At 39.7% G+C, this 12914-nt stretch overlaps 1 protein-coding gene across 7 annotated transcripts in view; it reads left to right on the top strand.

Moving 5' to 3' along the window:
• ANKRD34B (ankyrin repeat domain 34B) overlaps window positions 1-11200 on the top strand; it is a 14202-nt gene extending 3002 nt beyond the window's left edge. For 2 of the 7 annotated variants that reach the window (XM_031666282.1, XM_009208689.4), the window contains 3 exons: window positions 775-860; window positions 4034-4114; window positions 7954-11200. In XM_031666282.1, the coding sequence (XP_031522142.1) occupies window positions 7977-9521 (1545 nt within the window). In that variant the 5' untranslated portion in view covers window positions 775-860; window positions 4034-4114; window positions 7954-7976 and the 3' untranslated portion in view covers window positions 9522-11200. Of the gene's footprint in view, window positions 1-117; window positions 861-1752; window positions 2219-4033; window positions 4115-7953 lie in introns of those variants that run through there. The other 5 variants (XM_021939509.2, XM_021939507.2, XM_021939508.2 and 2 more) reach the window with 5 other exon arrangements.
• Window positions 11201-12914: the final 1714 nt, after the last annotated feature.

Below are 12914 nucleotides of genomic sequence, written 5' to 3'. Positions count from 1 at the left end.
AGTTCAAGTGATTCTCCTGCCTCAGCCTCCTGAGTAGCTGGGATTACAGGCACCCGCCACAATGCCTGGCTAACTTTTGTATTTTTAGTAGAGATGGGGTTTCACCATGTTGGCCAGGCTGGTCTCAAACTCCTGACCTCAGGTGATCCGCTCCACCTCAGCCTTCCAAAGTGCTGGGTTTACAGGCATAAGCCACCATGCCCAGCCACTTTTCTGTCTTAAGAAAGGAAAACTGGGGGTGGCATGGGGACAAAAAGCCACAGGAAAGGCCTGGTCTATCATCTCCAAGATGGCTTTGCAAGCATCTCAGCTCATGCAGCACTGCCATGTGAGATAACACACAAATCAGGCCCTCAAAACAGAGTCCTACTCCGTTGGAAGCTGGCCATCCAAGAAGCAAGGCGATATTGAGATAAAGGACACAAACATGAATTGACCTCTGGCAAGCAGGTGAGTAAGATGATTGACTTTGGGAGAGTGCCCTCACCTTTCCTTTCTCAGCCTCCTCATTTGCACCAAGTGAGTGCCGAGGCCCTTCCAACCCCAGCAGTCTTTGCACAGCAGACTCAGCCCTGCAGGCAGACACACACAGGGTTGCTGTGCATAGAATCTCCAGACACTTTACAAACTCATAATCAGTGAGATATGACTAACTGAGCAAACATTGTAGGGATTTCTTAATAAGGAATTTAAAAACTAGACTCCAAATGGGAAAGATGCATGTAACAAGTTATTGGTGTTTATGTAACTCTGAATAGCTTTGATTTCCTTCAGTAGGAACTGACAGCTGGCTGACAGAAAACTCATCCAGGGAGAGAAGAGACAAAAGTGAAGTATGAAATTTTGAATAATGTTTTCAGGTAACTTTCTATTTCCATCTAGAGTGGGTGTCTGGAAGGGTGAATGCAGTTATGGTTTGAATTGCTTTCATGTATCAACAGATATTTTTAATAGGGCTCATCTTTCCAAGATGCAAGGTGCCTTACTTCCTTTTCCTGGCTTCCAGTCCCCTTGTAGCAGGGCAGGGAGCTGGGGAATTCATCCTTTGGCCTGCACATGCTCACTGAACCCCTGTTTTCAGCAAGCTGCCTCTAAGTTTGAAGACTTTCTGATCAATTTAGAAAATAAATCTTTGTTTTCTTGCCTAGGAAAGTGATTGTCTGCTACTTGGGCTGGGATAAAATACATGGGGATCCAGGAGTTCTGTCCACAGACTTTCAACCGTCTTCTTGTTCTAAGCCCTGTTACTCATTGCCATTTTCTATGGCACTTGGAACCTCTAAGTCCTAAATGTCACAGGTCCTGTGGGTAAGCAGCCTCCCTGGGTCTGTGTCCTGCAGCCTCCTCTGCCATGCTAAGGCCATTTGCCACTCCACCATTCCCCCATTTCCAGAGCCTGTTTGAAATTGCTTATCTAATGGTATCTCTCCTCCAATTTTCTTTGTTTTTGTTTTTGTTTTTTTTGTGTTTTTTTTGAGACGGAGTCTCGCTCTGTCACCCAGGCTGGAGTGCAGTGGCCGGATTTCAGCTCACTGCAAGCTCTGCCTCCTGGGTTCACGCCATTCTCCTGCCTCAGCCTCCCGAGTAGCTGGGACTACAGGCGCCCGCTACCTCGCCCGGCTAGTTTTTTGTATTTTTTAGTAGAGACGGGGTTTCACCGTGTTAGCCAGGATGGTCTCGATCTCCTGACCTTGTGATCCACCCGTCTCGGCCTCCCAAAGTACTGGGATTACAGGCTTGAGCCACCGCGCCCGGCCCCTTCTTTGTTCTTAAAAATATACATATTTAAAATATTTTTAAAAAATAACTCAATGCTTATAATTTTGGTGGCATCTTGGGCATAGAGGGAGGAACTAAAGGAGCATTGTAAATATGCCATCATGAGGTGCAACTGATATTAAAGACACTGTAATTTTTGAATGAAAAGCAGTTTATCCATCGGTTTAATAATTAATATCTTGTAATAATTCAAAATGATAGTATTTGGAAATTGTAAGGAAAGTACACTTAAAGGATATGCTCTTTCCATGTTTCGCTTATTAGATTCCACTGATGTTTACAGAATGAGAAGAAGCATTGTATCTTAGAAATATGAGATCCTTAAAAAAACAACATTTCCAATATTTTATCTGTTATTTTAAATAGGTTGTGGATTGGAGACATGATAAACTTTTCAAAAAGCTAATTCTGAGATAAACATTTTAAAAAGAAGAATGCAGTGAGTATGAAGACAAAACAAGAAAGTCTTTCTCTAGACATTGTCTGATTTCATTACCACATCCCCATGGAATGCATATTCCATGATTGTCATTCCACGCGTGAGGAACTCAAGACTCCTAGAGGCTGAGAGACTTGATCAGGGCACATAGCCAATAAGTGTGGGAGTCACGATTGACCCCTGTCAGATGCCTGAACTTTCTGCAGTTGAACTATTATCTATATAGAAGGTGCCACTGAATTTGGGGATTGGTTATATATAGTCTAGACAAAACAAAGGGATTGACTGGATGTTAGTATGCTCTCAGCACTCAGTGTCCAATCAGGATGCTTCCAGGAGGAAAGAACGTTCTAGGCAACAGAAGTGGTCCTCATCAAAAGTTGAGTTGGACTCTGTGAAAAGGAAATAAGTCAGACATAAATATCAGTGTTTTTGATGTACAAATGGAGAAAACAAGATAAAAGAATCCCCAGAAAAGGATGAAGGGCTAAAGAGAAGGGGGTTCTTCCATTCAGGTACTGATTACAGAAAGAACCTGAACATTTGGAGAATAAACTATCTGACACCTTTTTTCCCTGACAAGTTTAATGTTTAGACAATTTCAAAAGTTATCTACTAAATGTTAAGAAGTGAGCGAACAGGCTGGGCGCAGTGGCGCATGCCTGTAATCCCAGCACTTTGGGAGGCTGAGGTGGGCAGATCACCTGAGGTCGGGAGTTCGAGATCAACCTGACCAATATGAAGAAACCCCATCTCTACTAAAAATACAAAATTAGCAGGGTATGGTGGCGCACGCCTGTAATCTCAGCTACTCAGGATGCTGAGGCAGGAGAATCACTTGAAGCCAGGAGGCGGAGATTGCAGTGAGCCGAGATGGCGCCATTGCACTCCAGCCTGCGCAACAAGAGCGAAATTCCATCTCAAAAAAAAGAAGTGAGCGAACAAAGTGGCTTTAAAAATCTTTAGAATGAGGAAAGAGTCAACCTCATGAGGTTGGTTTTGCTGGACACTCCCCGAGTCCTCAGAGGAGAGGGTCTGCCTATGTCCACACTGCAGGTGGATTAGGCAGCAAGTTGGTGACACTGCTCAACTTCTCTGAGACCCTGAAGCCCACAGCACCCTCTTTTTCCACAAGACTGTGATGGGGCCACTGTCCTCCTTAGGCATGGTAGTTGCCAGCATAGTAGCAGCTCCTCTTCTTCTCCCAGAACCTTCTGACACCAACCTTGGTGAAAGAAAAGCTGTGACAGCAAGCGGTCAGGTTTAGTGTTGTGGAGAAAGGCCTTTACTTGAGGATGGCTGAAAAGTAGAAAGCCTTGGCTGGCCATGGTGGCTCATGCCTGTAACCCCAACACTTTGGGAGGCCGAGGCAGGAGGATTGTTTGAGGCTGGGAGTTCAAGACCAGCCTGGGCAATATAGCAAGACCCTGTGCCAAAAAATAAAATAAAATAAGTATTAAAAAAAAATGTAAGTAAAATATCTTCCCCCAAAGATTCTGCTAAGACTTTAAAAAATAAAAACAAGATTGACCTAAATACTAGAAACTATACAAGAATATAATATTGAAATCTGGTATCTGACAACTTGTTCTTGTTTGAATATCTGTTTCTCAAATGCTACTTTTTGTCAAATAATTTTTTAAATGACTGATACTGTATAGCAATTGAATTGCAATTACTAAGTAGTTTCTATATTTGATATTACATTCCAGCTCATTTCTCTACATTTCTATGCTCTATTAAGCCCATTTATATATGAACAATGCTTTAAAAATGATCCTTTTGTGATCACTGTCTCATGTGAGCTCTTTTCAGATGCTTTGCATTCAGAATAGACCTCTGAGTTGGGACCGAAGCTGTCAACTGATCCCAAATTCCTAAGTTCCTGACTTGCAGGTATGTCTGGCTCCAAGATAGCCTTTATAGAGTATGTCACGGGGAACATAAAATGAAAGCATTCACTCTCATTGTATTTATGTATGTATAGATTGAGTAGTTCTTTGCTTTGCACCATGAATGATACTGAAGTGGAGATGAATTCTATGTCCTTTTGAATACTGCCTTTCAGGAGCTTAGTCAGTTGAAACTCCAGTTGAAAGTCAAGGCACAAATGTCATCGATAATGTCATGAGAACTGAATTACTCTTTTAAAAGGAAGACCTAATAGGACTCTTTGTAAAGTTTAATAATGAAGTATATCTTACGTATATGCTATGCTCTTTTCTGCACGCACGTTCTATTTCACAATAAGTAAATGAGAGTGATATACAGAAGAGTATGTGAAATGTGTACTTTTAAAGAAGAAGAATAGAGTGGACACCCACCTATGCACCACCCAGACTGGGAAATAGAACATCACCTGAACCTTTGGGTCTCTCTGTGTCCCTCCCAAAAGGCATTGTTCTCCTAATCTCTACCAAGGAGTAGCTTTCTGTTGACTTTTGTATTAATCATTCCCTTTGCTTTAAAAAAAATTTTCAGGTGCCCCTTATATTTGATCCCTAAGTAAAATAATTGTTTATTTTTAAAAAACTTAGTAGCAGGTACAAAATTAGGTGAATAAAGAAAAGACAATATTGCCAGTGTATGACAAAAGCTTTTCATTTTTCATCTTTTTCAATTTCTCATCTTTTCATTTTTCTGATTAATACATTTCCTGCAAGTTGCTTTTTTCAATTTGTTCTAGTCTCTATCTTTAATGTAAGAGGCATTTTTGTTTGTTTTTAAATTTTTGTTGTGGCTGCTCATGATTAAAGGGTTGGGATTAAAAGCTGATGAGAAGCCTTAAGCACACAAATGAGGCTTGTCACCTGTAAGCCTCACTGTAGTACAACCTGGGTAGCATGTCAGATTCTTGAGAGAACGCCATAGCAATCAATGTATCCCTGAGGGGTGAGGGTATGGCTGCCAGCCTCCTCGAAGCCAAGGTGAGGAAGCAGGCTGTGGCCCCCTTCAGCAGTGGTCAGTAAGCAATCACTTATTCCCCTGCTTTCTTGTTCTCAAACATGCTGGTGTCTCCCGGTCCAGAGATGCTCTGTTTCATCATTTCCTGAGAATAAACCTCTAGACAGCCCGTAGGATGGGAGGGGCAGTCTTCCATCTCCTAGTGACTGGGAGCTGGAGGAGTGACCTAAGGCAGCACTTCTCAAACTTTAATGTGCATGCAAATCACCTGGGGATCTTGTTAAGCTGTAGGCTCTGATTCAGTAGCTCTGGGGTGGGGTCTGACATTCTGCATATCAAATGAGTTTTCTGGTGGTGGTTATGCCAGGGTAGGATCACACTTCAAGTAGCAAGGACCTAGGAATTCTAACTGCTTATCTAACAGCTTTTCACCTACTCCTCCTTATTTTAGCTGTATTCGTTACACACACACACACACACACACACACACACACAAGCTGAGTCAGTTACTACTGGCTCATCTGCTTTCTGGCTTCCAAAATAGTGTTGCTGCCATCTTTTCCTCTTCCCTCTATCTTTACGAGTTTATGTGTTTGACAAAATTCTTTGGTGTTAAGGATTTTCAGGAAGAAGCAAAATTAGATGTGTATGTTCTACCATATTAACCCTAACCATCTGCTAAAATATTTTCCTGAAGTTTGGTTGTAACCAAGTAAATAAAGCCTGTTTCCTTGTAAATAACCACTATTTAGGCCTCTAGGTCTTTGTAAAAGGAGTATTACCTACTTCTCCCTCCTCCTTTGTCTGCCTGCCAGATTCTTACAAAATCTTCAAGACCCAACTCACACAGCTGGCTTCTGTGAAGCCCATTTTGGTCCCCAAGATGTTAAAGCTTCTCGGCTCTCCTGACTCTGAAACCAGATGCTTATTCAGTATCTCTCCCAAAAGGCTGTGAGCTCCTCAGACATGGGGCTTGTGTCTTTGTAGCTCAGTGCCCAGCACATATCAGGAGCTTGTAGATGTTTAAGAATGAAATTTCTGCCTGCATGCTTACTTTTCTCTTTTTTCTTCACTTTCTTTCTGCTCTCTTCGTCTCTTCTTTCTTTTGGTTGTTATTAGATTTGTTATCTATTCTATTATCAAATAGAAATCCATTTCCCATAGTCTTAATTTTAAAAGTAAATAGGTAGAATAAACAATAGTTTTCAATTTCCAAAAACTACTGAATCAATGAAACAGATTTAAATATTATATATACGTTCATCTGATTCTCCCCACCAACTCTAAGGACTGTTAAAAGACAAAAATTTTCTTAGTCCTAGATGAAGACATAATTCTTACCACCTAATGGAATTATCTGTTGAAGGAGTCTGAATCTAAATTATTTAAACAAATTAAACATAAATATTTTTTAGTTTCACCAATAAAAATTAAAATGTTTACAAAGTCTGCATGGCTCCTTTCAGGTTTCTTGCCTATGAAACTCCTTTTTCAGAGCAGATATACTGTTGTCAAATTTTAACCCTATAGTTCTTGCTAACCTCGTTATCTGGTCAGTACATGATTTAAATAATAGAATCAAGAAAAATGCATAATCCCATGCTCACCATTCCAATCTCAGTGTGGATTTCAGATATTATGTCCGTTATTTTAACATGTTGCAGCCCAAACAATATTTCATCTTTCAAAAGAAACATAAAAATGTCCCTCAAATTGAAAATCTAGATATCACTTGCATTGTTTAATTGAAGAGCATGTTTAAGTAATATAATACTAAAGTTTTTACGTTCAGCTACCACAAACATGTTATATTTTAATTGATTCTGTTGCAATGACAACAGAATTTTGGCTTTTTGGCTTAAGTTTACTTTTTTTTTTTTTTTTTTTGAGACTGAGTCTGGCTCTGTCGCCCAGGCTGGAGTGCAGTGGCCGGATCTCAGCTCACTGCAAGCTCCGCCTCCCGGGTTCACGCCATTCTCCTGCCTCAGCCTCCCGAGTAGCTGGGACCACAGGCGCCCGCCACTTCGCCCGGCTAGTTTTTTGTATTTTTTAGTAGAGACGGGGTTTCACCGTGTTAGCCAGGATGGTCTCGATCTCCTGACCTCGTGATCCGCCCGTCTCGGCCTCCCAAAGTGCTGGGATTACAGGCTTGAGCCACCGTGCCCGGCCAAGTTTACTTTTTAAAATTTACATTTTAATTAATTTTTTTTTTAGAGATAGGGTCTCACTCTGTTACCCAGGCTGAGTGCCTGTGGGATGATCATAGCTCACTGTAACCTCGAACTCCGGGGCTCAAGTGATCCTCCTGCCTCAGTCTCCTGAGTAGCTGGAACTACAGGTCACACCACCACGCCCAGCTAATTTTAAAACTTATTTTTGGTGGAGATGGAATCTCACCACACATTGCCCAGGCTGGTCTCAAATTCCTGTCCTCAAGTAATCCTCCTGCTTCAACCTCCCAACGTGCTGGGATTACAGATGTGAGCCACTGTACTTATCCTAAATTTGCTTTTTAATATTATTAATTTAAAAATTATTTTTCACAGGTGGATTCTTTGTTAATTAATGTGGGACTTAGGAAAGTACTATGTTGGTGTTATAAATATTCAATGAAGATTTTGAAAATAAATTTTAATTTGTAATCTCCTAAAGGTCATTACTATTCAAAAATTTATTTTATGTTGCAATTCACTATTTTGTTCTGCATTTATTAATAGCATAATCCCATTTATGTCCCCTACATATTTTCAAAATTAATTCTAACAAAATGAATATAAGTTGGGATGTTGATTCTGGCTAATCTTTTGGTCTTTACCATCTTTGATAATCAGGTATTGATTTCTAACCTCTGAAGATGGATGAAGGTATGGAAATTTCAAGTGAAGGAAATTCCTTGATCAAAGCAGTCCATCAGAGCCGGCTTCGCCTCACAAGACTTTTGCTAGAAGGCGGTGCCTACATTAATGAGAGCAACGACCGTGGGGAAACCCCTTTAATGATCGCTTGTAAGACCAAACATGTGGATCACCAGAGTGTCAGTAAAGCCAAAATGGTGAAATACCTGTTAGAGAACAATGCTGATCCCAACATACAGGACAAATCTGGGAAAACGGCTTTGATGCATGCTTGCTTAGAAAAAGCTGGCCCTGAAGTTGTTTCCTTGCTCCTCAAGAGTGGGGCTGACCTCAGCTTGCAAGACCATTCTAGTTACTCAGCTCTTGTTTATGCTATAAATTCAGAAGATACAGAGACCCTGAAAGTTCTTCTTAGTGCTTGCAAGGCAAAAGGGAAAGAGGTCATCATCATCACAACAGCAAAGTCGCCCTGTGGGAAGCATACTACTAAACAGTACTTAAATATGCCTCCTGTGGATATAGATGGGTGTCATTCCCCAGCCACCTGCACCACTCCTTCAGAAATAGACATCAAAACTGCCTCATCACCACTTTCACATTCTTCTGAAACAGAACTGACACTTTTTGGTTTTAAAGATCTTGAGCTCACTGGAAGCAATGATGATACCTGGGACCCAGGTTCCCCTGTGAGGAAACCTGCTCTGGCCCCTAAGGGGCCCAAGCTCCCCCAGGCTCCACCCTGGATCAAGAGTCCCCCATCATTAATGCACCAGAACAGAGTGGCTTCATTGCAAGAGGAGCTCCAGGATATTACACCAGAGGAAGAATTATCCTATAAAACCAATGGGCTGGCACTTTCCAAGCGGTTCATCACTAGGCACCAAAGCATTGATGTAAAAGACACTGCACATTTGCTAAGAGCCTTTGATCAGGCCAGCTCAAGGAAGATGTCATATGATGAAATAAATTATCAGTCTTGTCTTTCAGAAGGAAATCAGCAATGCATTGAAGTCCCTGCTGACCAGGACCCAGATTCTAACCAGACAATATTTACTTCCACCTTAAGAAGTATAGTTCAAAAAAGAAACTTGGGGGCAAATCACTACAGCTCTGATTCCCAGCTCTCAGCTGGCCTTACCCCTCCAAATTTAGAAGATGGCAAAGCACTTGTAGGAAAGAAAAAGATCCTCTCACCATCTCCTTCCCAATTGTCAGAGTCCAAAGAATTGTTAGAGAATATGCCCCCAGGTCCCCTGAGCAGGAGAAATCATGCAATTTTAGAAAGGCGAGGTTCAGGAGCTTTCCCTTTAGATCACAGTGTTACCCAAACCAGACAAGGATTTCTCCCACCTTTAAATGTAAATTCTCACCCTCCCATCTCAGATATCAATGTCAACAACAAGATTTGCAGCCTTCTTTCTTGTGGCCAAAAAGTGCTTATGCCAACAGTTCCGATTTTCCCTAAAGAATTCAAAAGTAAGAAAATGTTGTTAAGGAGACAATCATTGCAAACTGAACAAATTAAGCAATTAGTAAACTTTTAGGAGATGGGTATAAAACACACTTTCTTCAAATGTTTCTATCAGAGAAACAGAAATAGAGAAGAAATCTTAAATGTTCATTCTTTTAAATCTCATAATTGGTTAGTCCATAATGGCTAGATGGATTAAAGTGTAATGTGATTTGTACTAGGCATCACGAACATAAAAAATAATATGTAGTTTCTGTTAAGGGAATTCTCTCAAACAAAAGCAAAGCTATTTTTCCCAATGCTTCTAATATTTAACAATCTCGATGTAGTCCAAATTTGTCATTAAAAAAAAAAAATCAGCAAAGAAAGAAGGCCACATATGTTGGGGTAATTTTTTAAAATTTTCAGATTGGCTAAATATTTTATTAGGAAACAGTTTTCAAGTCAATAATTTTTTAACATTTCATGTTAATCAATGAGATTGTAATTTTTTATGATCCCCAAACCATAAAAGAAAACACTGACAGCTATAAAATGTTCTAAGATCAATAAATTCGAGCTAAAAAGAATGAGCTAATTCTTTACAAATGGTGACTGAAGGTAGATAAAACTCTACTTAAAAATTTAAAAGGTTAAACACTGTATTAGAATAGCAACTAAAATATTCGTGGTGTCAGTTTAATCAGTGTCAAACTGGCAAGTCAGAATTTTACAACCTACTAGGAATCTATGCTGAGTCTTGTTTGTGTACTGTGTTTTGCTTTGCTTTGTTTTGATTTTTAAACAGACTTACCTGTAATGTTATCTTACGGAATTATTCTTTCTCCATATCTTTTAATTCCTATTATTAGTTTTGGAAGCCTATCCATAAGTTTCCAATAACAAGATGATATAAAAGTTAAAAAGCATTCCTCTTTACTTATATCAAATTATTCTTGTCTTTCAAAAATAACAACAAAAAAGGTTCATCATGGATAAAAACTAAGCACTTGCTTTCTTTTAAGAAGAAAAACTGATGATTAGAGTAGGTTAGCTAAAATTAAGAGAGGCAGTAGAAAATCACAAAATGTACTAAATATTTGGCAATATTAAACAACACCTTTTTATTTCTGATATGTAGTTATTAGACATTTATATATTAAGGATAACTTCCTTAGTGTGACATTCCAATCATCTAGTATTTTAGGACCTGTGAAGAACTTCCAACAAAATTAATAAATACCATATTAGTATTATAAAATAAAGTAATAATTATATCATCTATATAACTTCAAAGTACGATGTTTATACAAAGAATCCTTATTTCAATCTAGCAGCTTAACAACAAAGAATAAATCAGACTATACAAAACCTAAGTGTATTAATTTGATGATTGTCATGTACAACTTTCTTTGCCTTCTGAATAGAGGTGATCCTAACAATTGGCATGACGCTTTTCTTGGGAATTTGATATAAGCAAGTTGTAATGTACATAGTAATTATTTAATTACTTGTGACTTTAATTTTAAAAGTAATTAGAGGCTTTTCCATTTCATGTCTTCAACATTAATATTAATTACACTAAAAATATTTTTTGATTCAGAACTTAGAATTGTACCTGATATTTATAGGTAGCTAAATGCTTTCTGCAAGTTTAACATCGAGAAAAGTACTTGACTTCAAGTTGTAAGGATACAATTTGGAAGGATATGTAAATAGATTAGTTCATAAACAAAATGGTATCAATAAAGATTTAAAATATCGTTTTGGTTACTGATTTTTCTTTATCTTTCAAATACTAATGATATTTCAACATAATTTCAAGAGTAATTGTGCCACATGCTACTTTGAATCAATAGAAAACTAAGAAAGGATAACTTTTGTTGCTATTCTCAAACCAACATGAAAAAGATATTTAACAGCATTTTAAAAATGTTTTTTGGCTGGGCTCGGTGGCTCATGCCTATAATCCGGGCACTTTGGGAGGCCGAGGCAGATCACTTGAAGTCAGGAGTTCCAGACCAGCCTGGGCAACATGGCAAATCCCCATCTCTACTAAAAATACACAAAATTAGGCTGGGCATGGTGGCTCACACCTGTAATCCCAGCACTTTGGGAGGCTGAGGCTGGTGGATCATGAGGTCAGGAGTTTGAGACCAGCCTGGCCAACGTGGTAAAACCCCATCTCTAGTAAAAATACAAAAATTAGCTGGATGTGGTGGCGTGTGCCTGTAATCCCCGCTACTTGGGAGGCTGAGGCAGGAGAACTGCTTGAACCCAGGAGGTAGAGGTTGCAGTGAGCCAAGATTGCGCCACTGCACTCCAGCCCTGGCGACAGAGCAAGACTCCATCTTGGGAAAAAAAAAAAAAAAAAAATCAGGCATTGTGGTGTGCGCCTATAATCTGTAATGCCAGCTACTCGGGAGGCTGAGGCACAAGAATCACTTGAACCCAGGAGGTGGAGGTTGCAGTGAGCCAAGATTGGGCCACTCCACTCCAGCCTGGGCAACAGAGCAAGGTCCCGTCTTAAAAATAAATAAATAAATAAAATAAAAATAAAAATTTCTGGCCGTATTTGGAAGAATTTTAAACTTGCTAGCAATCCTAAGAACACTTACGGTGTTTGAGTCTGGTTGTAAAGCTATCCGGTGGGACTTTTCACCCCATTAAGTAAAATATATCATTGTGATCCCAATGGTGGGTCCTATAGATGTTTGCAACAGCAATTTGGCATGTATGTATGCACATAATAAATGCATTTTGTTATATTTTAGCTTCATCTAAGAGTATGATTTAACTTACAGGTATAATGACATTTCATTTATTCGTCTTACAGGTACCGTTCTTAGTTACCTGGGACCAGGATTTCCAATGAGTACAACTAATACTGAATCATGACAGTCCTTTCTCGGAGGACAAAGGGCAACCCCAGTTACTGAGAAAGGTGTTAACAGTGCCCATCCAAGCAGTGCCCAGGGAAGGGTAAACAACTGCCTGGCATATTCTTGGCTGGAAACACATCTATCAGACATCTAGTACTTGCACTTTATAAATTTTCAAATAAAACTACCCTTATTCTGATTAATCACCCACTGTAGCCTTTTAATAATTCGATTCCCATATGGCTTGCTTAAAGGAGAGAATAAGACTGTTAGGCTGATAAAAGTATTCATCATATCTAATTTTTGTATTTCTTGAGGCTTTGACATCCTGAGACCTTGCTAACACTGGAGGGACAGTCCCTCCCAGGATAAACTAATTCCTAGAGATAGAAAACAGCTCACCCACTGAACATGCCTTCCATATGCAAACCAACCAATCCAGAGCGCATTCCCCAAACATCTCCTTTATCAGGCTCTCACAGGGCTCTCACACTCTGGGTCACCATTCCTTGTCCTAATCACCCCAAGGCCAGGAACCAGACAGCTAGAGACAGCTCCTACACCCCAGAGCCCCCTGAAGCTATTCAAACTAGCCAACCAGAAAC

Source organism: Papio anubis, chromosome 5 (assembly GCF_008728515.1).
Source record: "Papio anubis isolate 15944 chromosome 5, Panubis1.0, whole genome shotgun sequence".
Lineage (NCBI taxonomy): Eukaryota > Metazoa > Chordata > Mammalia > Primates > Cercopithecidae > Papio > Papio anubis.
Note: the sequence above shows the minus strand (reverse complement) of the source record. Positions and strands in the feature narration are given on the sequence as shown.